The following is a 27,851-nucleotide window of genomic DNA, read 5'->3' as shown; positions in this document are numbered from 1 at the left end:
GGTGCGCGGTGATTGGTGGAGCGCCCTGACCGCGGCGTTCGAATATATCTCAGCAACCGTTAGTGAGCGATGCAGGTGGACAGATGAGTTTATGTTTAGGTTAGTTACTGTACTAACTGTGTCCAGATTAGATGTTCTGATTCTAGCTTAGCTGTAGGAGTCACTTATATACCTGTAAAAATACGTTCGGATCATATTTTCCTCCGAAGGACATCATAAATCAAGGTAACGTCACGAATATTTATGACAGGAGTGTTTTCGAATATGCGATGCTAGCTGCTAACAGCTAACACAACTTGAGGTCACTAAAATAAACGTTTCTGTGGAAATGCTGTGTTTTGTTGTTTGCTATATCATAACGATTCAGTGTTTAACAACCAGCACATAACGGCGTGCTTGAACTGAAACGCAGTCATCTGGCTAACCGAGTGACTCGTGTTTAGGAGTTCATTCAGGATGGTCCCGACGGTAAATATCGTGTGTGTTTGTGTCTAGGCGTGTGGTCATGGCTCTGGCGTCTCCGTGCGGGATTCTGTCCGATGAGGAGGAGTGTGGGGCTGTGTTTGAGTCCACAGCTGCAGATATTGGAGCTCTGATGAGGTCCCAGCGCTTTGTGTCTCCTCTGCCGGAGATCTCTGTTATCACCCCTGCTGCAGATCCCCAAACTCCCACTCAAGAGGTATGATCTGTGTTTTTATGCCGGCTAATTTTCATGGGAAGTTGCTAAAGAAAGTTGCTAAAAGTTGCTAAAAGACGTTGTGATGTCATTGCACGCTGACGTCACTACGCAAGATAGTGTCTGCATCAAATCTCAGCAAAAATATATTTTATATTATATAAATGCATAATATAATATTAAAATATAAACAGCTGTATTTTTAAAAAACAACACTGAATTATTGAACACTTACACATTTTTTTATTAGCTTGTAAACTACACATTCTGAACAATTATACTTTTAAGCGGTGTATTGGTAGTTAGTTAGTATGCTACACTCTTAAGAAGAGTCTGTAAAAACAGGCAATAATCTACTATGTTAACATTAAGGAATTTTCCATATTGGTTTTTACCTGCTTTGTGTTTTTTGGGTTACAATGGATAATGAATATCTTGTCTTAGTACCTTTTCCATTTTTCTAGATATTTTTCTTACAGTGTACTAACTGATCAACAATCAGGTACAAGCTAACAAGGTGTATCATAAATGAACAACTATTCTATTAGTATTATTATTATTATTAAATTGAACAATTGCAAGTAGCAGCTAACTTAATTCATGTGATGTGTGCACTGCTAGACATCTTTGGTTTCCTCTTTTTGTTTAATTTAGATGGAAAATATGTGCCTTTTTATCGTTTGAGTCCCTTAACAAAAGTTGCCAAATAAATTTTAAAAATAGCTAAATTTGTTGTTTTGGAAGAAAACGTTGCTAGGGTAGTGTGAGAACGTTGCTAGGGTAGTGTGAGAACGTTGCTAGGGTAGTGTGAGAACGTTGCTAGGGTAGTGTGAGATCGTTGCTGAATTTAGCAACAAAATTGCTAAGTTGGCAACACTGGGTATGATGGACTTATATTTGGGGCAAGATATTTGTACACTTATTTCTTAAAATTCACTAATATCGGTTACTTGCACTTTTCCATTTTCACTTGTGTGATTTGTATTTTATACTAGCACTTGTTCCAGTAACTACTTTTGTTATTGCTAACAAGTTGACATTTTTTGGTTATTATTAGTGTACGTTTTACAATACTAGCAAGATTTGTAATGTTACTAGTAAGATTAAACTACACAGTATCCACGCTGACTGGTTATTACATATGACAAGTATACAAAGTTGCAGGACACTTTGTATATCACTAGCGATGACTGGAATCAACATTAGTAATAAATAGGTACTATTAAAAAAATAAGTACTTGTGGGTTTATAACCAGTAGCAATAGAGTAGGTATTTTCCACTGTATGTACCACCAGTATGTAGTTTGATGTATTGAACTGCACTACTTCTGATTTATTCATACGGTCATAATGCTCTATGCTATATTGTTCAGTTTTGCTGAACTCGCCCCAGGCTGATGATTACTGTTTGTTCAGTGGGCTCTTATGCCTCAGATTATCACACTGCCCAAAGCAGCTCCTTCACAATTATTCTATTCATTAAAGACTGCTGTAAGTAATGTCAACACAAACTGCTTGCTTAATGGTTAGTACCGCAGGCTCTGTGATGTGAATGCATCTTTCATCTGTTTGACTGGCAGCGTGTGCAGATCAAGCCTGATGTCAGCAGGAGAGGCAGCGCTGATGACGGCTCGGAGAAGCTGAAGGTTTTCCTGCGGATCCGTCCTCTGACTGAAGCAGAGCAAGAGCGGGCCGAGGAGCAGGTGAAGGAATCTGACACTCTTGTGAAACCCTGTTTTAAGTAAGGAAGGGCTTGTTTAGCTAACAGTGAAGTGTTTGTTGTGCTGTTTGTGCTCTTCAGGGTTGTGTGAATGTGCAGTCTGAGGACAGTCTGCTTCTCCGAGCGCCCAAAGACTCCCGCAACATGAAGAGTGCAGAGAGAGGCATCGCTCAGAGCCTGCACAAGTTCACCTTCACAAAGGTAATGCGTCCACTAGGGGTGTGCGATAGTGACAAAAAATTACATCTCTATATTTTCTGGGATTTTATCGATATTTAGTCGACATTTTGCTGAGTGTGTTATTGTACTGGTATCTTAAACGAACTCCTCACGTTTTTGATATTCTTCATATTCTGTGTGGTGATCAGTTCACACTGATAGAAATTAATCTTTTCCAAAAAGTTTACATTTTTAGCTTTCATGGGCAGTTTTACTTTTTATAAAGCCTTTTTTTTTCTAAAAGTGTGCATTTATCTTTTGAGTCAAATTCTTACATTTAATCAGTGAATTAAAATATTAAGCCATTTGGGCTGTTGTCAAGCAAATGAAATCAGTATCAACAAAATTCATCTTTGCACAGCAGAGGAAACACAGAAGCTGCGTCTGAAGAGGTGTTTAGATGTGTTTACACACTGTTTAATGCAGGACATGAATCCTTTTAACCTGCGGTTACAAAAGCATAAATAATGTTTTGATATACTAAACCTAACATGTTGAATACTGATATTTGAAATTATTTAAATAATGAAAAGATACTTTAAATGTGAAATTAAGGCCGCCAGAAGGTGGCAGCAAGTCACTGATACTAAGTGAATCATTGCCATTGAACCGAATCATTTAAACGGTTGATTCATTCAGGAACGAATCACCGTCATGTTGCTCAGAGACGCAAAACAGTGCTGTGGCTGTGTTTGGAATTATTTTTGTTGGCGAAATAGAGGAAAAACAGGCAATATAGTGTCTAAAACACAAATCTCTTAATGAACTTCTTGTTTATTGAACTGTTGTAAAACACCAATATCACATTTGTAATCATGGTAATTTTTGGAGAAGAAACCGCACTCTTCGTGTGAAATTGATTAACTATATGAAGTGGTATAAATACATTTTCTGCCCCCATGTCTTGAATTTGTGATTATTCTAAATTAATTTAATTAGACTGAATCATGCAGTGAAAGAACGCGCTCTAAATGCACATGCGCACTCGTCTAGACTTCACGTGATGTATGCGTGCGCTCTGTAGGTGTGTTTTGAATGGTTTTGCAAAATGCTTGATAATGTAAAATCGCACATCATTTAAAACAACAATTATGATATTATCACAGACCATATATATCACACACCCCTAGCGTCCACCATGAAGGAAATCATCAATATTAAAAAGGCTCACAAAGTTATTTTTACTGACAAGCTTCACTCTGGATGTGACTTTTCTCATTCGTGCAGATTTTTGGAGCGCAGAGCTCTCAGCAGGAGGTTTACGATCACACCATAAGAGAGATGGTGCGAGATGTTCTGCGTGGAGAAAACCGGCTCCTCTACACTTACGGTGTGACTAACTCGGGCAAGACCTACACCATACAGGGTAAGACGGCCATTCCAGCACTGGTGTGATGCACATGTTTCTGTACAGCTGGGTGGGTTGTTATTCTCTGTGATTGAACAGGTGCGGGTGGCGAGGCGGGTCTGCTGCCGCGAGCGTTAGTCTCTGTGTTCCTGAAGCTGTCTGGACGGCTGTACTCCGCCATGGACCTCAAGCCTGTACTGAGCCAGGAGGTCCGTAAGCTGGACGCGGGAGAGGTCCGTGTTGAGGAAATGCGGCGGGACGCTTTGCTCAAAGAGGTAAAGAGAGCGCAGCGTTGGGAAGGTTACTTTGGAGATTACAAGTTACCCTGTTTAACATGCAAGTAGTGTAACTATTTCAATTACTTCATTAAAGTAATGTAACATTACTTTTCTAAATATCTAAAGTTTTCAAACATGTTAACCTTACAGTTAGTGCTTAACAATGATTACCTTTATCACTTGAATTAAGATTATAATAATTTCATTTTAAAGCACAGCCACCACAAAATCAGACTTTAAAACCTCTTTTTACTTTGAGATCATTCTGAGGTTAAATACAAATTTAAAATCATAAGAAATAGTTTAGTAGCTATGATACTGTCTTTGAAATCAAATCTTTGCAAAGCTAGGAAACACTGGCATCTAACAATGCCTTGGAAAAAATAAACTGTTAATCTTAGAAAATAAAGCATATACATAAACCCAACTAAATAAATCAGTTATTAATTAAGCATGTGTCTTAAACTCCTGAAATATTGGTGTCTCATACTTTAGAGCAATCAATGCAATTTATGAAAGATATCAATTAAAGTGTGTTCTGATGTAACCACCTTTGTAATCATTAACATTTTCATAAGTAACTAGCTTAATTACACTTTTTCGTAGTAACTGAAACCGATTACGGTTACATTTATTTTGTAATTAAATTGTGTAATTCTGTTACAGTCCTCAAAATTGAGAGAGAAGTAACAGATTTAGAGTAAGCAAATGGCTTATTTAATAAATAAAATTGCTATTGGCTAGTACAGGGCTTCTCAAATAGCAGATGCTAGATGTAAGGACAACAATAGCAATACATTACTGTTTCTGCAGTTTAAAGTAAGCAGTGTGTCTCACCTGTGGAGCAGTATATGTCACGAGCTCAGGATTGTTTATGTCGCTCACTAAAGACATAAAACGCCATAGAGCTGCACATGACACAGTTATTTTTACAAGGGTAGCGGAAACACAGAAGTAAATAAGTTCAAACTTCCACTAGACTTTCTTTTTCTTTCTTTTTATCTACTTTAGCATTTCAGAATAATTTAGATTAATTATTGGAAAAAAAATATTTGTAGATGGCAAGGAAAGACAACAAAAACTTTAAAGTTACTAGTTAAGTTTTTTATGATACAACTTTAGCAATTGTAACTAAAACATGTCAAAAATGTATGAATGCTTATTTTTCATACTAAAAATTTGGAGAATTATGAGCAGGTGGTGATTCTTGAGACATTGTCAGTTTTTCTGTAAAAACACTTAGAATGATACTAATTATTGTCCTTTAATGAATCCTTTTTGTCCCTCAGGAGTTTCAGGTTGTTCTTGGCCATCTCTAATTGTCTTTGTTTTGTCCAGGAGGAAAGCACGGCTGGACATCAGTCTCGGCTGCGAGCAGGTTTGTCCTGGGACAGCGGCATCAGCGGACTCTCAGCGACCAGCCACATCGCAACACAGCTGGAGGGTGAGGAGCTCTCTGGCATCCAGCCTGAGCAGAATTATTCACACTCAGTTGAGCTGAATATTGATATTAGGGATGCACAATATTATCGGACTGATATCGGAATCGGCCGATAATGGCTTTAAATGTAAATATCGGCATCTGCCTGATATGAATTATGCCGATATGTCTTGCCAATAAGAGGAATGGGTTAACTCGCATGTGCTCGTGATTAGATATAATATCTATAGCTTGCATGAAAAAAAAAATCACAAACATGACACTAGTAAATTAAATAATTTAATATATACTGATTTTTTTCATTAATGTGTAATATGTTTTATTTTTTTAAACAAATCATAAGCTCTAAAAGATTTTTACAACTCTTTTGCTTAAGACCATCTACAAATGTTAAATCTTATAAATAAAATATTAGGGTTAACACTGCATCTTTCAGGGGGAAAACATGCAGCGGTTGATAGTTTATTTATAGTTATTTTCAAAGCTTCAATGTGCTGTTAAAAAACCTTCATTATTTTTTAATTCTAATAAATAAGTTCTTGTTAAAACCTAACCAAAATTAAAAATATTTTGCTTATAATTTCTGCACAGGAGAGACTTGGTGTCATTTCCAAACAAAAGGAAATCTATCGGTATCGGCCAATATGAGTAGAAAAATATCGGCAAAATCCAATATCATGCATCCCTAATTGATATGTTAGGCCACTTAAAGATAAAAAGTGACAAATTCCAGCTGTGTTTGTTAGAGATGTTTAAGATTTCAAATGCAGAATTTTGGCCCTAATCCTAACATAAAACTAGAGATTTCTTCTGAGCGAGTGTGTGTTTGTCGTCCAGACTCAGATGGCGTGTGCTTGGAGGCGAATGGCCTGTGTCTCAGCGGTGGGGAGGATCTTGAGCAGGGTGTGCAGTTCTCAGTCTGGGTCTCGTTTTATGAGATCTACAACGAGTTTCTTTACGATCTCCTGGATGCTCCTCCTTCACTTCAGTCCCGCAAGAGAGCCACGCTACGCCTCAGCGATGACAAACATGGAAATCCTTACGTAAAGGGTAAGAATCGCAAACTAGGGATGGGTGATATCTTATCGTTTGCGATTATATCGGTAACAATTCTACCCACGATAAGAATTAGTCTTCCCACGATAACAACGATAAAACCTAGTTGTTGACACATTTCTGTGTGCCGCCGTGCGGATGTGAAACTGAGGAGGAGTTCCTCGCTAAATGAGGAGCTGTTTGGTCAGGGCTGTACAGTGCGACAAAAAAGTCATTCTGTGCAATGAGTAATTGTACAATAGTAACACGTGCAATACAGTTTTGCATGTATATGAGCCTGTTTACAAACCTGTTGTTCAACAAAGATTAACATACTTCACATACCTTTACTCCAGATTTACTTAATAACATAAGTTGAGTGTTTGAAATAACTTGTTTTTGTGACCAGACCTGTTTTCTTATCACAGAATGATGTAGAAATCCTGTTTCAATTAGCATTGCATTATAAATATACTTCATTCTAATAAAAATACCTAAGATGAACAAAGATAAACCATATATTGTCACAATCGTGTTTGTCTTCATGTTTGATCAGTTTAAGCGTTTCTGTGTTCTTTTTACTCAGCGGTAGCTGGATGTCTTTGTCCAAATGTGACCCTGGATCACAAAACCAGACTTAAGTCTCGGGTATATTTGTAGCAATAGCCAAAAATACATTGTATATGTCAAAATGATAAATTTTTCTTTTATGCCAAAAATCATTAGGATATTAAGTAAAGATCATGTTCCATGAAGATATTTTGTAAATTTCCTACCGTAAATATACCAACTTAATTTTTGATTCGTAATATGCATTGCTAAGAACTTAATTTGGACAACTTTAAAGGTGATTTTTTTTCTCAGTATTTTTATTTTTATTTATTTTTTGCACCCTCAGATTCCAGATTTTCAAATAGTTGTATCTCAGCCAAATATTGTCCAATCATAACAAACCATACATCAATGGAAAGATTATTTATTCGAAAATTTGACCCTTCTGACTGGTTTTGTCATCCAGGGTCACATATTAGGGATTTCCTGGAACTCATCAGTTCTCTTACATCTGTGATGCATATATGGAGTTTATGCACGAGAGCGCCCTCTGGAGTCCAGTATGAATGAAACGACATTACATTACATTACGTTTGTGCTCCCAACACCCTATTTTTTTGTCTCTGTGGATGCATGTGAATTATTGTCATTGATATCATTATCGCAATACCAGAAAATATTGTGATATAGTTTTAAGTCCATATCGCCCATCCCTATCGCAAACAGAACAGAAATTCCATTTCAGTTACTAATTTAAGTATGTATTAATGTCCTCTTGACTTTTTACATTTCTTTCAATTTTAATGATGCTGAATGATTCATCTCTGTGCTTTAGATCTGACCTGGATTCAGGTACAAAGTGCAGAAGAGGCCTGGAAAGTGCTTAAAGTTGGACAACGCAATCAAAGTTTTGCCAGCACTCACCTAAACCACAACTCCAGCCGCAGGTACATCATGAGTGATGCTGTGAAATGAAATTGTATGTTTCATTACTAAAACCTCAAACATCTGCGCTCGTAACTTTAGATCTTGCAACGGTTTATCACAATACTGTAATTGGATCTTCATTCAGGACTCCAATCATTTAATCCTCACACCTGAGAGCAAAATCCTATCAGAACCAAGTCCTTGTCCTACATTTTCTTTCTTTTCCAATGATCCATAACAGTCAGATGTACGTCATAATGCAGAAGAACAGATGACTTTTACTAACTTTAAGCAGCCGACACATTTACCATTGTTCTGAGAATTTCAATGTGAATCCACGCTACTGCCCTATGTGAGGGCAAAATATAATAATAATGTATTTTCTTGACCTTTTTAGCCATAGTATCTTTACTATCCGTGTTCTACATGTCAAGCCTCAAGCGGAGCTGGGACAGGTGACCAGAATCAGCGAGTAAGTCCATCTGCGTTACTGTTGTAATTGCTGTATTGGACTGAACCCTGTAGAATTATTCTGGCGATTAAAAGACCTCTGAAGGATGTGTTTTGTCCCGGCAGGCTCTCTGTGTGTGATTTGGCGGGGTCTGAGCGCTGTAAAACCCAGCAGAACGGCGAGAGAATGAAGGAGGCGAACAACATCAACACCTCTCTGCTGACGCTGGGCCGCTGCATCACTGCTCTGAGACACAATCAGACCAATAAGTGAGTGTCCGCTCTGTTCATTACGCTTTTGTTTCATTTGCTGTTTGTTGTTTCTCATATGCAGTGCTTATGAGTTGGACAACTCTGTGGTCGCACCAGTGTGACCGCTCACAAAATTTAGTCACACTGTCAGAAAAAATGGTCACAAAATGCAACCATTTGGTGGCAGTCTGGAGCCCAGGTGATGTATATGTGCTGTCGTTGCCGCAGGTCTCGTCCTCCGCTGGTGGTTCCCTTCAGAGACAGCAAGTTAACCAGGGTCCTGCAGAGCTTCTTCTGTGGTCACGGGCGCTCCTGCATGCTGGTCAACATTAACCCCTGCGCCTCCACCTACGACGAGACGCTGCAAGCGCTCAAGTTCTCTGCCATCGCCACACAGGTAACAACATGACAAACCCTTTCATCTTTCCTCTTCTGGACACCCGACCGTGTTCTCCTCTCACACACATCTCTGTCGTGTCAGCTGGTGCATGGGCCGTGCAGTAAGACCCGAGTGGCGTATATTCTGTCGCTGCTCCGTGAGCAGCATCCCAACAACACCACTCTACTGGAGGAGGAGGAGGAGGAGAGCGACGAGGAAGGAGACATCACCATGTTTGATCCTGAAGTAAATACACTTATTTCATTCACAGAGACAAGAGCACTGCAAATTGTAGTCCTTTACTGATTCCAAATTAAACGTTGCATTACGTCAAGGTTTCTCAAACTGGGGTTGATGTTTAATGAAAAGCTAGTAATTAATTGCATCATAAAAATGTAAAATCTAAATAAATCATTTTAAAATGACGACAATAAAATTAAAAGACTTAAAAAAAAAAAAAGAAATATTTTGTTTGTTTACCTGCATCTCATGTGAGCATGAGCCATCGTCACAGAGCCATGAACCCTAAAATCTCTGGGGTACTTCAGGTGAATATATTAGGTGGAAAACATTCGGTCGACAAAAGAAGTTTATAAAAGTAAATTGGAAATAATGTGCATTTTAATGTGTTTGAAAGACAAAAGCTTCCCAAAGACATAATAATAATACATGGTTAAATAACCCATAATTCAAAAACATTGTGTTCTTTAGTAGTTGTTGCAATGTTGAGACTTTAGATTGTTGATGATTTCTGTAAATCTAGTGCTTGAATGCTGTGTGGCGTGTGATTTATGTCCATCTGACTAGACTTTCTGAGAGTGTATAAAAGCGGTAGACTATTTTAGAAAGGAAAATGTAAATGAAGAATTGGGGAGAATCAGTAAATTACAATGAAATTGCTGTGGTGTGAATATGTAATTATCAAATCAAGAAAGTAACTAGTCTGTTTAAATATTTGTAATCAATGTAATTTAATCTAATTACAAGTGCATCATTTTTGGAATCTGATTGTCATCCAGATCACATGTAAACCCAGCTCTGCTGATGGCTGTGTTTCATGTGAATGTCTCAGACGTCATTGATCAGTTGTGTGATTACGCTGCGTTCAGGCGCTGCTGAAGGCCATCGATGTTCTGAAGCGTGAAGTGCTGCGTCAGCGGCAGGAGAAAGAGGAGCTGGAGGCCGCGGTGCGGGAGGAGGTCTGCACGGAGATGATGGAGGTCATCAGCCGCATGCAGGACGACTTCAGGTAACTCACTAGTGCTTCTCTGCGTGGAGAAAAGAATCCATGCATCTAGTAAGTTGTTGTGGTACATGTGCATGTTGTTAAGTTCTTTCCTTGTGCAGCGAGACGCTGGAAACCGAGAGGGATCTGATGGAGAAGAGATGCGAGAACAAAATCAACAACTTGAAGAGCAGCCTGAAGACATATTATAGCCAGGAGCTAGAGGTCAGTGATGTCAGGGAGAACTAACCCCTGTTCAGACCTGCTGTTAACATCAGAGCAGTTGTCAGATTGTCAGCAGGACTTTAGTTTTTTTAAGTCTCTTCTGCTCATCAAGGCTCCATTTATTTGAACAAAATGCAGTAAAAATTGTGAAATATTATAATCTCTTATAGCTGTTTTCTCTGTGAATATCTGTTCATCTGTTGCTGTGACGCAGCGCTGAATTTTCAGCATCATTACTCTCATCATAGCACTCTATTCTAATTATATTCTATTCTTCTATTCTTAGACTTGCATTCTATTCATTTACTAACTTAGTTTTTTTTTTTTTTTTTTTAAGAAAATAACACTAGCTTCTCTATTCTTTTTCTATTCTATCAGTTTTCTTTTTATCTATTGTATAATTAAAAAAAATAAAAACTTTGCTACGTGTACTGTGTTAAGCTAACAGACTTGTTATAGCACTCGCATATCGTTGCTCTTGTTGCTCTGGATAAAAGCATCTACTAAATGTAAATTACAGTCTTCAGAGTCACATGATCTTCAGAAATCATTCTAATACACTGATTTGCTGCTCAATATATTTTTGTGGAAACAGTGATGCATTTTATTTTTCAGGATTCACAGATCAATAGAAATTTCAAAAGAACAGCATTTATTTAAAAAAAGTATTTACTTTGACTTTTGATCAATTTAATGTGTTGTTGCTGAATAAAGTTAATTGTGTATATATAATATAATATGAGTTTTCAAACACAACTGAGTGAAGCTTATGTTATTACCATGTACAAGACGTGTTTTTTTGACGGTTTCTCGTGTCTTGCAGGAGCGAGATGAAGAGATCCGAGAGCTCACTGCTGCTCTGAAGGAGAAGGAAGAGGGTCATATCGCTCCAGCTCCTATTTTCCCGCCTCTGAGTGACGTCAGCGCTCCGCGGCGCTCGCGGCGTCTGGCTTCATCACACAGGCGAGACACGGATCACGAGAGCGCCGAGCTGGAGCGGTGTAGAGCCGAGCTGGAGCAGTGCAGAGGACCTGGACCTGAAGCAGACAGAGCTGCACCTGAAGACACTCGGTAAGCTGGAACAAGATTCAGAGATGAAATCAACTGCATTTTTCTACAACTGAATCCACTCTCTGGTTCAGAGCTGAAGCGTCTGCAGGAGAGCGGGCTGCTGGCGGGATCCACAGGAACCCTGACGACTTCAGCCGAGCGCAAGCTGCAGGAGGGCCAGAGGGTCAGTACATGGTGACATTCATCTTTATGTAAATATAATGGGCAATATTGCATCACCAAAAATGATTGAGGTCATGTACATTTATTGTGCAACAAGTCGATATATTGTTTATTGCGACAGGCCTAGCTGCTAGTGTTTGTGTGAGAGATGAAGATCCTCCAGGGGGCGCTTGATGGCACAGAGTCAGATCCTCCACTGTTGATTACTGACATGATTTCCAATGCTGTGTGTGTGTGTGTGTGTGTGTGTGTGTGTGTGTGTAGAACCTGAAGCAGCTGCGGATGGAGCTCCAGATGCTGGGTGTGAAGCTGCAGTCTGGAGAACGAGCGTGCTGTCGTAACACCGACGGAGAGAAGCTGCGCATCGCTCTCTCCTCAGCTGACAGCAAACTCGTCAAACAGGTAACGACACCAGCATACGCCTCAATCCAGCCAGACCTCACGCTCCATCTGAGCTCTGATTATCAGCTCACACGTTAGTTTCATACCATGGTCTGTCTGAATAAAGCTCATTGGCCCGGTTTCACAGACAGGGTTTAGACTAAGCCAGGATTAGGCCATAGTTCAATTAGGACATTTAGGTAATTTTTATTAACATGCCTTAGAAAAAACATTACTGGTGTGCATCTTGAGATGAATCAAAGGCACTGATATATTTTACGATCAGCCAGTGCAAGTTTCTTTCAGTTGAAACAGCTCAGAATTACATTTTAGTCTGGGACTATAGGCTTAAGCCTTGTCTGTGAAACCGAGGGTGTAATGCGCAAGTAGATCCACTTCAGTTTAATCACCGTTCAATGTTAATGTGCTGCTTTTACACACTTCACTCAAACAACGCTGCCATGTGACTTTTATTAATAAAATAGCTTCGATACTGAATCACTATATTATATTTCTCAGCAATGAGGCTGTTTAAGTAACTAAACTCGGCTTCATTTGTTTGTGGCGAGATGCAGGTCATTTTCTGTATAATATAAATGCTATAATTCATTTAAATGTGATCTTACCGCACCGTTTCATCTCTCTCTGATTTGAAGTGGGCAGAATGCTAGAACTAACGAGCCGTAACTGACCCTTTCAGTCAAATATTTCACTGTAAACCTCGTTATCAATGCTGGCAAGTGACCATGGTATAAGCAGAATAATCCATGGCTAGCTGTGCATTAAAATAATTTAATGCACTCCGCTGTGTGTCAGGTGGCGTATTAAAATAGTTTAATGCACAGCTAGCTGTGAATTCTCTCATGTAATAAAAAGGAAAGTAACATTTATTCTAGATATTACTAATGTTGAACAATGGATGTGTAGCTAGTCTGTGCCACACCAACATCTCTTCCTCTGTTTCTTCCTGTATTGTCTCTCTAACTCCTTCCTGATTCAGACAGAATGTATTTACTAACAAACTGCACTGACGCCATGAGAATGATGCACAAGATTCACATGCATCCCTTCCTCTGATTCCGTTTACTAACAGGCTGTTTGTTGTAATCTAAATCCTCTTGATTTTCTCATCTAATCTGTGTGATTTCATAAGAACTAAATTAACCGTGTAGTTTCCCCTCTGGCCTGCCCTCTCCTCTCCTCTCCTCCCGCTCTGTGTTTGTAGGATCAGATGCTGGTGGAGCTGTACACCAGTCTGCAGCTGGTCAAAGCAGATCTGCGCAGGAAGGACGAGCTGCTGATGCGGTCACAGAGCGGCCAGCTTCCTCCAGCGTCCAGCGCTGCGTCCGGCTCCTGCAAGAAGAGGGGCTGCGGGGTGGCTGTGGCTTACGTGGAGAACCAGCCTCCGGAGAAACGGCCCTTCTTCCGCTCGATCTTCCCCTCGCGGCAGCGGGCCGAGACGGGCACACCGCACACCCGTGTGTTACGCTCACGCCAGCCGTCGCCTCCGTCCACTCCCATTCAGTTCCGCATCAAATATTAGCAGCGGCCACAGAGCTTTAATATCTCAGTTTTTATATTTCTGTCTGTAATATAATCAGGTGACATGCAAATGGACCTTATTTTGATGGGAGTTTTTTAATTTTGTGTTCAAGGGTTTCTATTGTGAAACTCATTTGAAGAGCAAAGGCTATTACCTATTTTGTTTCCCTACATGCTGCGTTTTATTTTATATATCTATATGTTATGCAAACCAAATCATAACGTAGCAACAAGATAGAAGTATTGATTCCAACTACTAACCTAAAGGCTATTATACCCTTTTTTATTTTCCCTACATGCTGTTTTAAATTTTTCCTTATATTATGCATACCAAATTAAAATGTAAAAGCAAGATTCCTTTTGTCTTCCAAATATGTTATATGTAAAGCTGACCATAACTAATTCATCAGACTCTTTCATGGTGCTGCTTTCTGTTTCTAAACGTTTGAGAATTAATCTTTTAAGAATTCAGTGTTACTGTCACCAAATACACATGCAAGTCTTTTTTGTTTTTGGCGTGTTTGTAAGTGGCCAAATGCAGATTTTAGCACTACATTCGTGCTTTGGCTCCTCTTTTGCACATTTTGCATGCGTTTGGGAAGGTTGCCGTGGTTTCAGATGTTTGTTTGTCACTTTTGAATGTCTTTCCACTGTATAATCAAAACTGGGTGCGTTTTGTAATAGAACACTCAACTGTCAATGTTTGATGAGTTTATTTGCTAGAACAGGCACCGTTGTCTGTACAGTTATTTACAGTGTTTTACTCCGGCGTGTCAGGGCGTGACGGAGGACAGGTCGAGCGGAGACACTCTCCTGACGGGTGTGGTGTTGTTGGGCAGTGGGTTGAAGACGCAGGGCAGGGTCAGGTCTGTGGATGAAGGCTCTCCTTGCTCTCGCACCGCAGAGATCTGCCTCAACAAAGCCTTGCCTTCCTCTCGTGCCTGAAAACCAATCATTAGCAAACCAGTTCAACAGGTTACACCACTAATTACACTTGCCTCTTTGTTCCATGCTGCAGAAATTCGATCAAAGAGGAAATAAATAGGCATTTATTAAACTAATAATTTTTCTCCAAATGTGGCTGTCAGTAGTCTTTGCTGTAGTTTACAGATTCTAATCATGTCGCTTCTGATCCACCTCTTAAACAAGTTACAGATTCAAATCTTAAACACACACGTCATCTGTTCTGCCTTTAAGCTAACTGTCTGTCTAAGATATGCTAACATGTTAAAACACATTACCATACTACCAAAAAAAACATGCTAACAATCTTAAAACATACCAGCAACTTCTAGAAACATTCTACCAGTTTATATAAAAAAAGTGTTAATACCTGCTAATAACATACTATCAACTAAAAAAAAAAAAAAACGCTTACATCTAAGATCCTAAAATACACTAACATACAGCAACTGCTACAAAAAAAGGTTAAAACCTGTTAACATCTAAAAACAGCCTGGAATATGCTAACGATATTAAAACATGCTAAATAATGCTAACGTCTTTGTTTACATTCCATCAACTTATATTAAAACCTGCCTAAAACATATTTTACTATGTTTAAACGTCAACAACTTGATGTTAAAACATGCATCAACTTCTAGAAAAATACTAAAACATGCTGGCATCTATATACACCCTAAAATATGCTAGCAGCATGTGTAAATATGCTAGCCAAAGTCTAAAACATGCCGATAACTTAACCAAGCTTTAAAACTTTCCAGCAATGTTAAAACATGTTAGCAGCATACTATCAGCTTCTAAAAAAAATGCTAAAACATGCTAGATGTTAACAACCTTCAACCATATGCTAAAAACATGTTCTAGTTAGTGTTAATTGATCAGAACTAATATTTAAACGGATGACAGGAAGCCTAACTGCTCAGAGATGCAAACTCATCAGGAGTGGAAGAAAGTAACCTACAGTAAACACCTCTGATTGGCCAATGCTTTCAACAGAGACACTCGTGATTGGCTACAATATTCAACACTGAAAAAATACATACATAGAAACTTTTGCTTCTGCAAGTCCAAACCGGAGCATACACACAAATACACGACTGGGCTGCTTCTATACGGTTCCTGCTGGTGGGTTACTGAGTCAAAACTCAAACGGATGTGGAACGTCCTGGAAAGAGGTCTCGAGCCCACCGGAAACATGATTTTGGAGCAATTTTGCTAGTTTTGAGTAGCACTTGAGCTGATTTTGATACACAGATCTGCAAACCCGGTTTGAAAGCACTTGCATTTGAGCGGGAACAGAACTGAGTTGGTGCTGTAAAACACCACTTAAGAACCCGCCAGATCTACACGAATCACTCACATGACCAGTTATGGATCCAAAATGAACATTTTTCTGAAAGGTGACAAGTTTGCACCCCTGAGTTGTGTGTGAGTGGGCTGAGGAGGAGAAACTCACGTCGTTATAGTCGCAGCAGCGCTGAGCGCAGAGAGACGCCTCGTCGTACAGCTTGTTCTTGAAGTAGTACTGACCCAGATACCTCAGAGCGGTGCTGACCTCAGCGTGCTCCAGCTGCTCCTGAGACACACACACACACACCTTCATCAGATCACACAGATCTCTGCTACTTCAGACATCCGTCACGTCTTCATCTTACACAGTGAAACACAGAACGTTCCCCTAACGTTAGTTTTTTGTTCCCATTTGGTTATTTTTTGGGGAACCGAACACTAACATTAGGGGAACGTTCTTTTTAGGGTTTTGTTTTTTTTCCTGCAACCATAAAATAACCTTCCCTGGTGGTTGTTTTTAAAATAACCTATTTATAGAGAACGTTGACTAATGGTTATTTTTATAACCCTGTAAAACACTGCAGATGTTTGTGTGTAATGAACTATACAGAGCCCTGAAATTCATTTAATGCAGCATTTATTAAAATACAGAAATTAGATCAATCCAAACAGGTTTTAAATTATAATATTAAGTCAGGGTTAAGCATAGAGTGATAACAGAAATCATAACTTCATGGGTTTGTTTCATCTTCATTTACTGCACTCGCTTTTGTTTTACTGGCTGACTGACTCGTTCGTTTATCGATCTCTTTATTGGATGATTACTTAAAACTAATATAGTTATGAGAGTAATACATTGAGAATAGCATACATTATGTTGCAGTCGTTTTTATTTGGTGCTGAAGAAATGTTAAATCTGGGTAATTTACCCCGTAATGGAAGGATTTAATCTTGTTTAATCTTACATATGATAGCTGATGTGCTCAGATTATTTTTATTAATTAAACAATAGATAAAAACAAGATATGGTTTTAGTAATACTGATTAGGCATCCATACAGATTTCGGAGTAAAGATGTTAGGAAAACGTTACAATGTTATAATAACGTTATACAAACCAAAAACTAACGTTCTATTTCCATTAAGACAACTTTCCTGGCTAACAAAAAACAAACCTTAAAATAACGTTCTGGGAACATTACATTAACATTAGGGGAATGTTAGATTAACGGTTCTGGGAACCAAACATTGTTAGCTGGGAATGAGCCTCGCACACATTATTTCTTCAGAACCGTCGCTAGAATAAAGGAAGTCAAACGCTGCTGTAAGACGTCTGGCATCGCAACAGAGAGCCTGTGTGTGAGACTTATGAACTGAAATCTAGTAACTTACACCACATGAGAAAATGTCCTGGATGTAGATGATGTAGCACTGCGCAGCGTCGTCAGATTCATTCAGCTGCTCGTGAAGCCTGAAGACACACACAGTTTCACTGAAAGCATCAGCAGCACTCACACAACACACTCCTGAGGAAAACACACTCACTTGGCCAGCTTCAGAAGAGCCATCCTCTCCACATCGCCGACCGAATACGCCCTCCAGTAACACTGAAGCCGTCAGAGCAGAGCGTTAGCATCACACACACACACACACACACAACCTGCAGGTTTCAGTGCTCAAGAGTCGGTGCTTTACCTTTTTGGCCTCCACCTGCTGAGAGAGTTTCTCGTAGCATTCCCCGAGAGCGACGAGCATTCGCGAGTCATTAGGCCTGAAACCAACACAAACACAAACACACAGCAGAAGTCAGCTGATGCGGAGGAACACAGACCGAGTGACGCTGGTGACGTCTTCACCTCAGCTGATGAGCTTTTCTGTAGTAGTAGAGCGAGTAGAAGGGCATCTTGAGGATCTCGTAGGTCTGTCCGAGTCCGTACCAGGCCCGGTAGTCCCTTTTGTTCACTTCAATTGCATGTCTAAGAGACAAGAACAAAAAAAGGATTACATTTATTTATTAATTATTTAATTCATCTATATCTATCTATCTATCTATCTATCTATATATATATATATATATATATATATATATATATAGATGAATTAAATAATTAATAAATAAAATATCTATATATATCTATATATCTCATATATATATATATATATATATATATATATACACACACACACACATATATATACACACTGTTATGATGGGACAATATTTGTCTGAGATACAACTATTTGTAAATCTGGAATCTGAGGGTGCAAAAAAATCTAAATATTGAGAAAATCACCTTTAAAGTTGTTCAAATGAAGTTCTTAGCAATGCATATTACTAATCATGGTCCCACTTTATATTAAGTAGCCTTAACTACTATGTACTTACATTTAAATTAATCATTTGATACAATGCACTTATTGTGTACATACATGTTTTTACACTGTACTAATATTTTTTAAAATACCTATATGCAATTAATTTCTGTAATTACATTGCTGACCCATCCCTTCCACCTTAACCCACCCTTAAACCTACCCATGCCACCAAACCTGTCCCTAACCACCCGTATAACACCTCAATAGCAGCAAAAGTGTTTTGCAATTCTTATTTTTTGATTTTTAGAACATGATCTTTACTTAATATCCTAATGATTTTTGGCATAAAAGAGAAATGTATAATTTTGACCCATACAATGTATTGTTGGCTATTGCTACAAATATAGCTGTGCTGCTTATGACTGCTTTAGTGCTGCAGGGTCATATATACATATATATACACACACTCTATAATTCAAAGATTTGGGTGGGTAAATTTTTTTTTTTACGTTTTTGAACATTTGTAGTCTTATGCCTTTATGTAAAAAACATAATATAACCTAAAATAATGATGCACAGCTGTATTTTCAGCATCATTCCTCCAGTCTTCAGTGTCACATGATCTTCAGAAATCATAATAATATACTGATTTGCTGCTCAACAAACATTTCTGATTATTATCAATGTTGAACACAGTTGTGCTGCACAATATTTTTGTGGAAACCGTGATACTTTTTATTTTTCAGGATTCACAGATGAATAGAAAGTTTAAAAGAACAGCATTTATTTGAATTTTATCTAACAATGTAAAGGTCTTTAATGTCACTTTTGATCAATTTAATGCGTCCTTGATGAATAGAAGTACTAATCTGCTTCCAAAAAAAACACTGACCCCAAATTTTTGAACGATAGTTTGTATGTATATATATATATATATATAGTTTTAAGCAAAGGTTCAGGCACCCCATGAGGCTGCAGAATAATTTGCTCTCAGTGATATGCCATTCAGTTTCTAAAGACAAACAGTCTTAGTGAAGCAGTACTGAGCTGTTTGGAATAAAATTGAATGTGATAAATAGGCTGCGCAGAAGCGGTGTTGATCTGAATACCTGTAGTCACAATAATGCTGATTGACTGCAACACAGAATGTATTTGATTCATTACACTGCATCGTGATTCGAGGCTTTCAGCTGTGAGCAGGATACCTGTAGGCCTGGATGGCAGCGGAGGTGTTCTTCATCTCCATGTACTCGTGACCCATGAGGGTCCAGGCCCCCAGACAGCGCGGATTCAGCTTCAGAGCCCGCTGGAAATACAGGGCGGCCTTCTCGTGCTGAGAGCGCAGACTGTAGTAGTTACCTGTGAGCGGACGACAGAACACACGCCGTTCAGAAGAGACTAACGAGAGCTCGTGTTGACTATTCCCTCAACAAACCGGATCTTCTAGTTGTTTTTCCTCACATCCCTGTTCAAGAAATCAAACATCTGATAACTGGAAGGCAAACTGTTTTGAGTATATGGAAAAAATTATTCAATAACATCCTCCGCTTTACAATCCTGCTGAACCCTCGGGGCTCTTTAGTCAGAACTGAACTAAACATTAGGGTTTCAATTCTGCTTCATCAGAATGGGATGACACTTGGTGACGTTTGTCGCATTAGCTATGTGAACACACACACAAAAACATGGACACGATTCAGAAATGTTAAAAGGTCAGAAAAAACAAGTAACACTTGGTACCTCCACAGTCACACACTGCAAAAAATGGTTTTCTTCCTTAGTATTTTTATCGTGTTTTCTAGTTAAAAATCTAAACATTCTTGAATCAGGATGCATTTACGAGCAAAATGATCTGCCAATAAAAAGAAATCATCTTAATCCAAAGACTAAACAAGACTGTTTTTCTTGGCCCATTGGCAGATATTTTGCTTGTTTTAAGTCATTTTACTTGTCAAGTAAATGCAGCCTGATTCAAGAATTTTTTTATATTTATACAAGACAAAAATACCAAGGAAGAAAAAAATTTTTTCAGTGTAAATGGCCGTGGGGAAAAAGCTAATAAAAATTTTATAAATATTGCATAGTGTCATAAAATCCCCTCATAATTCTAAATAATAATCAAAAAATATTATTGAACAAAAATACATTACATTGATTTTCTTGAAAACAAAAAAAAGTTACATTTCACGACTTCAGTCACTTTTGACCGTGAAGGTACCAAGTGTGATCCACAAATGTCCCCCAGAGGGTTAAGAATCAGACAGAGGTGTACAGCGATTAACCACGGCTCATGCAGAGTCCCCATCCTCACCGATGACGCAGCACGTCTCCACTCGGTACTTATCGATCTCCACCAGATTGTGGGCCAGGTAACTGAGCTCCGGCTTCATGCTCTGACAACAGACAAACACAGACCATTACCTACTAAAACTGGAATATCAGCAGACAATCTCTCATTATTTCACTTGAAAACTTGAATATCTGACCCAGAAACATATACGGTTTTAAGATCTCAGTCCAATCCTTCTTAAACCCGTTTGTGTTTTGAGTTAGTCTTGGAGTACAGGACTTTCACGAGCTTCTATATTTGCCATACGCTCCATGTATGCGTGTAGATCATCGCAGATGTAAATAAAAGCCTAAAATATATCTGCTCATAATATAAAGTGATTGTGTCTTCTCATAACACTTGGATTAAACCACTCGATTCATACGGATTGGTTTTACAATGCCTTTATGACCTTCTAAGTTTTGGTTACTTGGACTGTTTGCTTAGTATTGTGCTAACTGCTTAAGAAAACTACATTTCTGATCATGCACTGAGGAAGAAGGACCGGATCTTGCATGAGTTTTTATAGTTGTGATTAAAAAGTAGACCTTTTCTTTCATATACATCTGTAACAGATTATTGCAAAAAACAAACAAACAAAAAAAGGGTAAGGTGGCTGTGGATTGGGCGTTGCTCTCAAAATCAATGCATTTAATTATAAGAAAGGGCTGGGTTAGAGCAGACTAAACGACTGGAGACGTCCAGCATACGGCATCAGAGAAAAAAAAAAAAAAAATGTAATTTTTACTGAAAGAGTTACAGCATTATGATTAAACTTTTTTTTTTTTTTTTTTTAAAAGAAAGAAAGAAAGAAACATACATAGTAAGATGTATAAGACGCATTCAGAAAACATCAGCCGCTCTCACCCGCACATAAAGCAGGTTGGAGAAGGTGTCCATGTTCTCGATGCGGAAAGGATCCTGCTCCCGGAGTTCATTGAACAGATATAATGCTTGATCAATATCTGGAGAAAGAATGAAGCAGATAATATTAAGATAACGGCCTTTTCCTCATCCTGTTTTTTATACACTTAAGCCCAGTTTCACAGACGAGACTAAAATGCATGTTTGAGCCGTCTCAACTGAAAGCAGCATGCATCATAAACACAGATTTCAGTGTTACAGTGTCATCGCCTGTACTCGTCAAAGGTTTAAGAGTCCAGCAGAATCTGTGTCATTTAGGAATAAGATGTGTGGGTTATTAACTCGAGACTGCAATCTGGCTGTTTAAACATAAAACCAGGGCTTCAAATCTGCGTTTAGTGGAATGAACATGTAAGGCAGGGCTGAACATTAACTTTTTTGCATATTGTGCTAATGATTTTTAGCACAGGCCACACAACTGTTGTGCAACACTTGTGCTCGTTCTTACTGCAATACTGTGGTTGTTTTTAAAGATGGTGACATGATGTAACAATCTCTAAAAACTTCCACAAGTATTGCAGTTCATCACTTAAACAGGACATTAATGTACTAATATTATCAATATTTTAAAAATCAGCACCATTTTCATATTAAATGCAGCTTTTAATAGGTAACATTTCACCATGTGGTGGGTTTTCCTAGATTGCATCACATTTTTATAAACTATAAAATGCATTTTAATGGTTTTAAAACCTCAGCTAAAAAGATCAAATGCAGCCATATGCTTAAACAATCAGTAAAAGCATAAAAGAATTTCCTGATTTAGGTTGACGTATTTTCTGCAAATATGGCCCACCTCGTATGTTATGGTAAGCCACGGCTATCTGGGAGATGATGTATGTGCTTTTAGCGAAGCCTGCCTCCATGAGGCTCTGGTATTTCTGCAGCGCCTCTTTGATCATCTGCAGCTCGGTGTACATGTGTGCCATGAAGAAATCCCTCACCCAGCAGTCCGGCAGAGACAGGGACTTCAGCTGGGAAACACAAAACAGACCAGTTTGTGTTTCAGCGTACACGCCATGAACCGCAGAGCACACTGTCGGTTTGGAAAAACATGTACCATTTCGATGTTGGTGATGAGATTGCAGAGCTCCAGCCACGACCCCCAGTGCAGAGGCAGAGCGTGTGTCGCCGCCACAAAGATCTCCACCGCCTCCTTCAGCAAATCCAGCTTCCGCAGAACCACCCCATAACTGGTGTCGCATACGGAGGATATTCAGGGATGCACATACAGTCACACCAAAAATTATTCAGACACCAGATATAATGCTTTATCATTTTTTACTAGTGGATGCAGGTCACTATAGTTCATTTATGTAAGTGAAGATAGCAAAATAAAGTAAACTGTGACATATTACACCCAAACATTCTTCATACAGTGGACTACCGGATCAAAAATTATTCAAGACACTTTGACCTGAGCTTTTTTTTGGCTGCTAATATTTTACACCACAGACTGAACAAAATAGTTTAACACAGTTTAACTCTGAGTTCTTCTCATATTTTATTACCATTTTCTAAACTATAGTGAATTGATATACTGTGAGAAATGTTGAAGGTGTCGGAATAAATTTAGTTTTGACTGTAAGTGGTGCGCAGGTGCACATGCCCGACTGAATAAAAAAAGTGATGTGTAAATAAGACAACTGTTAATCACTGTTTTAGATCGAATAACTGTAAAACTGTATAAGATTTCAGAGCAAAATGCTAAACTGTGACACTTCACTCGGCAGCGCGAAAACCGACTGATTTCTTTTTGCTGATTTTAGGTTTGAAAATTCATATATAATTTTTTTTTTAAAGTAAAAAAAGAAATAAAGCAAAAAAGTGAATGTGTATTTTTTTGTGTACTACAAAATAATTGTATTTTTATTTAATACTATTTTTCTTTTCTTTTTTCTTTTTGTAAATCTAATAGTATTACCACACTTTATTATTTTATTTAAAAAAAACTAAAAGTGCAATAATATTATGATTAATTATTGTATTGTTTATAGCTATATTTTATGGGTCACACCGAATCAAATCGAATCATGAGCTCTCATGAGAACCAGACTGAAAAACTGATGTGCATCCCTCACAATATTAACAACATTTTCCAGATCACTGTATTTTTTTTTTATTTTTTACAAAATTTTTTACAACCAGTGGTTCTCAAATATTTTCGACTCTGTACTCAACCTGCAAACCAATCAGAACAGACCTGCAATCCATTTTTGGGCCACAACCCACTATTTGAGAACTAATTTGATACTTACAGATAGAGCGAAAACCCATCCAGCTCTCCGGCGCTGTGTTTCTTGCTCAGCTCCACCCTGAGCTCTCGCAGGGCTTCGTTTCGGACCTGACCCTTTTCCAAAGGACCTGCAACCAAACACATGCTTATGATGGGAGCAGCGGAGACGATCTCTGCTGGAAACGCTGTTTAAAACGCTTACTCTTACCCAGGCTGTCGACGGTCTCGTCATCCTTCTTCTTTTCACCTGACTGAGAGAATAAAGAAGCATATTGCTTTGTTCACATTTCATCTCCAAAGAGAACGGATATAAAACATTCACATAGAAACAAGAGTGAAAGAGCTCACTAGGTAGCGCGAATACATATACAGAAAATATGCTTTCTGACTCCGGCAGCCACGGAGAAAATATGCAGCTCGATCATATTCCTTCAGGTCGAAGTATGATTTGGCCAGACAAAGGGCATCTAAATCCCGGGCGTCCTCCTGGAAGAAAGAATGCGGCGGTGGTCAGTGGACACATCTACTCCGGCTTACATCTGCTATACACATGCGTCTCATATGCATCTATCTCTTCACCGAGAGCGAGGGTGTTCAGGACTCAGACTGACCTCGGTGAGCTCCGGCGCTGGAGGGATCTCGTTCAGAGGAAGCGGATCCAAAGAAAAAGCCAGCTCAGACGCCCTGAAACACAAACACCAGGTTTATTCTTCTTGTTTACACCCTGCAGAACAATTATAAAACCTCTATTCATTTGCAAACACTACCAGTCAAACGTTTTAGAACAGTAAGATTTTTAATGTTTTTTAAAGAAGTCTCTTCTGCTCATCAAGCCTGCATTTATTTGATCCAAAGTACAGCAAAATGTTGAAATATTTTTACCATTTAAAATATATTTTAAAATGTAATTTATTCCTGTGATTTCAAAGCTGAATTTTTAGCATCATTACTCCAGTCACACGACCTTTCAGAAATCGGTCTAATATTCTGATTTGCTGCTCAAAAAAACATTTATTATTATTATTATGTTGAAAACAGCGTAGTAAAATTTTCTCAGGTTTCTTTGATGAATAGAAAGTTCAGAAGAACAGCATTTACCAGAAATGGAAATCTTTTGTAACATTATAAATGTCTTTATTATCACTTTTAATAAATAAATGTATTAAGTTCTATAATTTCTTTCCCAAATAAAAAAAAATTATACTGACTCTAAGCTTTTGAATGGTATAGTGTATAATGTTACAAAAGCTTTTTATTTCAGATAAATGCTGATCTTTGAATCTTTCTATTTATTAAAGAATCCTGAAAAACAAATGTACTCAACTGTTTTAAATATTGATAATAATAGTAATCAGAAATGTTTCTTGCAGCAAATCAGCATATTAGAATGATTTCTGAAGATCATGTGACACTGAAGACTGCAGTAATGATGCTGAAAATACAGCTGAGCATCACAGAAATAAATTACAGTTTAAAATATATTCAAACAGAAAGCAGTTATTTTAAATAGTAAAAATATTTCACAATATTACTGCTTTTGTTGTACTTTGGATGAAATAAATGCAGGCTTGGTGAGCAGAAGAGGCTTCTTTAAAAAACATTAAAAATCTTACTGTTCAGAAACTTTTGACTGCTAGTGTATATACACATCCATCCCCACTTATAGTATATTCATTATTATTTGTATTTTTTCTTTTTACTGGGAGCTTCTTCAAGACAAATTCCTCATATTTAGCATATTCAGAAGACACTGCCTACTGTAAACTAGACAGAAAATAAAAACATTTACACGGTGCATCAAAAACCCCATACAATGAAAAACACAACATTAGCGCGGTGTTAAACAGTGAAGAACAGAGGAGTGTATTTCCATATCATCTTCTCGTGGTACTTCAAAGAGTACAATCTATATTACTATAAAATGTGTCAAATCACACGGTACTGTTAGTGTATGATACTCTAATCAGTTCTAATATCTCTTTATTTCAATATGTTAGCCGTCATGCTAACTAACGGTCACACAAAAAGATACGTAATTAAATAACGGTCTGTATTCCTGACATGTGTTAAATTAAGAATAGAATATATTTTACCATTTCACACTGTGGACGAGTCCTCTTTCCTTACACTGCGCTACAATAGAAATAAGTTGTTTTTTAATTTGAACCAAGTCGCCGAACTCACTGCTGCGGGTAGCCGCCATTTTTCATAAATACGTCATGCCGACGTCACCCGAGCGCAAGAGCTGATTGGTCAAACCGCGGCCTCCAAGAAGAGCGTAACAAAGACGTAAATTACACTTGTAGTAGGGGTGTGCGATACTGCAAATTTTGGTATCGATCTGATACCAAGTAAATACAGGGCAAGTATCGCCGATACTGATACCGATACCGATACTTTTTCCTTTTTAATAACATGCATTTAAATGACCAATTACACTTTGAAAATTAACAATAACTTATGTTGATATGACTAAAATATTATATTCACCTTAAAGCTATGTGGATATTTGCCTTTCTGAAAGGAGTTTGCAAGCAGAGGAGCCCAGAATATGAAAGCAATGTGTAAAGTTTCCTGTTAAGCATTTTCCTCCCATAAAAAAAGAGTTATAAAGAAAAAAAAAAACTTAACATGGACTAATGCATTAAGAAAGTAATATTGAAAGGCCAACTCAGTATACTGATGATGCAAACTATATGCAGGCAAGCAGCCCAGCATATGAACGCAAAGTGCATGCATGTTAAGTGTTTTCCTCTGATAGAAAACTTTTATAAAGAAAAACAACAACGTGGCTTAATGGTTGAAGACTGTATAAAAGGCCAAATTCGGTAAATTTAATGGGTCTGGCTTCCAGTCTCATCCGCTTCCAGCGATTTTTAACTGTACAAAAGCTTGGTATTGCAAACTATTTTGGTTTATTTTCCTCATGATTTCCCTACCGTGCCTAAGGAAGTGGAAGTCTTGTACATACAGTCTATGAAAAAAGCTTACTTTCACGTTGAAAAAGGTGAATAAATTTGGTGCTGTTGCCACAGTAGCGAATTTCTACCGTTCCATCTCTCGCTGTAGCATAATATCCGCTTGCACATGGAGCCCCTGAGTCACGTAATGGCATAACAAAACACTAAAGCAGGGGAGGAGCAGTAAGGTTTGCATACGAGACGTGAAAAGAGCGGTATATAAACACACAGATATGTCTATTCTTTGTTGAATGTATTAAGCAATATGTTAAGTGTAGAGGAGAGGAAATTAACCTAAAGTATCGATCTAATCAGGCTAGTATCGATCCGATACCAATACCAACGTTGGTATCGATACTATCGATATTAAGATCGATCCGCCCACCCCTAACTTGTAGTACTTTTTATGATGAAGTGGAATGAATGGTTGTAATGGACCATCTGTGAGACGTTTTTTAGAAACATTTCTCAAATGCGTTTTAATTAATTCCATGCATATGAGAATCAGTAATATGCAAACTAATTATAATATGCACTAACTAATCATAATACAAATTCTGTATTAACGTTACCTAGCTCGCACACACAAACGTTTGTTTGTCTATGTTAGTGAAGACATTACATCTTCCACTGATTTTCTATCAGCTTAATGACGTTTGTTTGTGTGTGTGTGTGTGTGTGTGTGTGTGCTTGTGTTTCTATTCAGGTGGGGACTTAAACCTGAATACACACAGACTCATGGGGACTCGTGTCACGGTGGGGGCCTAAATTGAGGTCCTCACGGGTAAACAAGCTAATAAATCACACAGAATTAAGTTTTTTGAAAATCTAAAAATGCCTGTAGTCTCCTGTAAGGGGTAGGTTTAGGTGTAGGGCAATAGCACATACAGTAAGTACAGTATAAAAACCATTACGCCTATGGAGAGTCCCCACAAGGATAGTGAAACAAGT

General features: G+C 38.2%; 2 protein-coding genes across 4 annotated transcripts; one reads left to right on the top strand and one right to left on the bottom strand.

Moving 5' to 3' along the window:
* The first annotated feature begins 32 nt into the window (after nt 1-32).
* Nucleotides 33-14,556, top strand: kif20a (kinesin family member 20A). Its single transcript, XM_058758567.1, is given in 20 exon segments — nt 33-225; nt 496-679; nt 2,257-2,379; nt 2,478-2,597; nt 3,843-3,981; nt 4,063-4,238; nt 5,580-5,685; nt 6,520-6,732; nt 8,105-8,216; nt 8,594-8,668; nt 8,773-8,916; nt 9,127-9,295; nt 9,380-9,523; nt 10,387-10,526; nt 10,625-10,727; nt 11,551-11,753; nt 11,755-11,798; nt 11,870-11,961; nt 12,225-12,362; nt 13,567-14,556. Coding segments are annotated over 19 exon segments (2,733 nt in total). The 5' UTR covers nt 33-225; nt 496-505; the 3' UTR covers nt 13,885-14,556.
* Nucleotides 14,557-14,581: 25 nt separating this feature from the next.
* cdc23 (CDC23 (cell division cycle 23, yeast, homolog)) lies at nt 14,582-26,974 on the bottom strand. Of its 3 annotated transcripts, none has more exons than XM_058758570.1 (16): nt 26,932-26,974; nt 24,552-24,624; nt 24,289-24,426; nt 24,149-24,191; nt 23,963-24,068; nt 22,765-22,897; nt 22,501-22,678; nt 21,648-21,745; nt 20,763-20,844; nt 19,657-19,810; nt 17,992-18,111; nt 17,831-17,906; nt 17,681-17,742; nt 17,528-17,606; nt 16,303-16,422; nt 14,582-14,824 (listed from the first exon to the last, which is right to left on the bottom strand). In XM_058758570.1, the coding sequence occupies exons 3-16, from the start codon at nt 24,304-24,306 to the stop codon at nt 14,657-14,659; spliced, it is 1,437 nt and encodes a 478-aa protein (XP_058614553.1). In that variant the 5' UTR covers nt 24,307-24,426; nt 24,552-24,624; nt 26,932-26,974; the 3' UTR covers nt 14,582-14,656. The 3 variants fall into 3 exon arrangements, with proteins under 3 accessions (XP_058614553.1, XP_058614551.1, XP_058614552.1); XM_058758568.1 differs by lacking the exon at nt 26,932-26,974 and adding an exon at nt 26,034-26,197; XM_058758569.1 differs by lacking the exon at nt 26,932-26,974 and adding an exon at nt 26,125-26,179.
* Between the last annotated feature and the right edge of the window lie 877 nt (nt 26,975-27,851).

The sequence above is a fragment of the Onychostoma macrolepis genome, chromosome 21 (assembly GCF_012432095.1).
Source record: "Onychostoma macrolepis isolate SWU-2019 chromosome 21, ASM1243209v1, whole genome shotgun sequence".
Taxonomy (NCBI): domain Eukaryota; kingdom Metazoa; phylum Chordata; class Actinopteri; order Cypriniformes; family Cyprinidae; genus Onychostoma; species Onychostoma macrolepis.
This window is presented reverse-complemented; position numbering and strand designations above follow the sequence as displayed.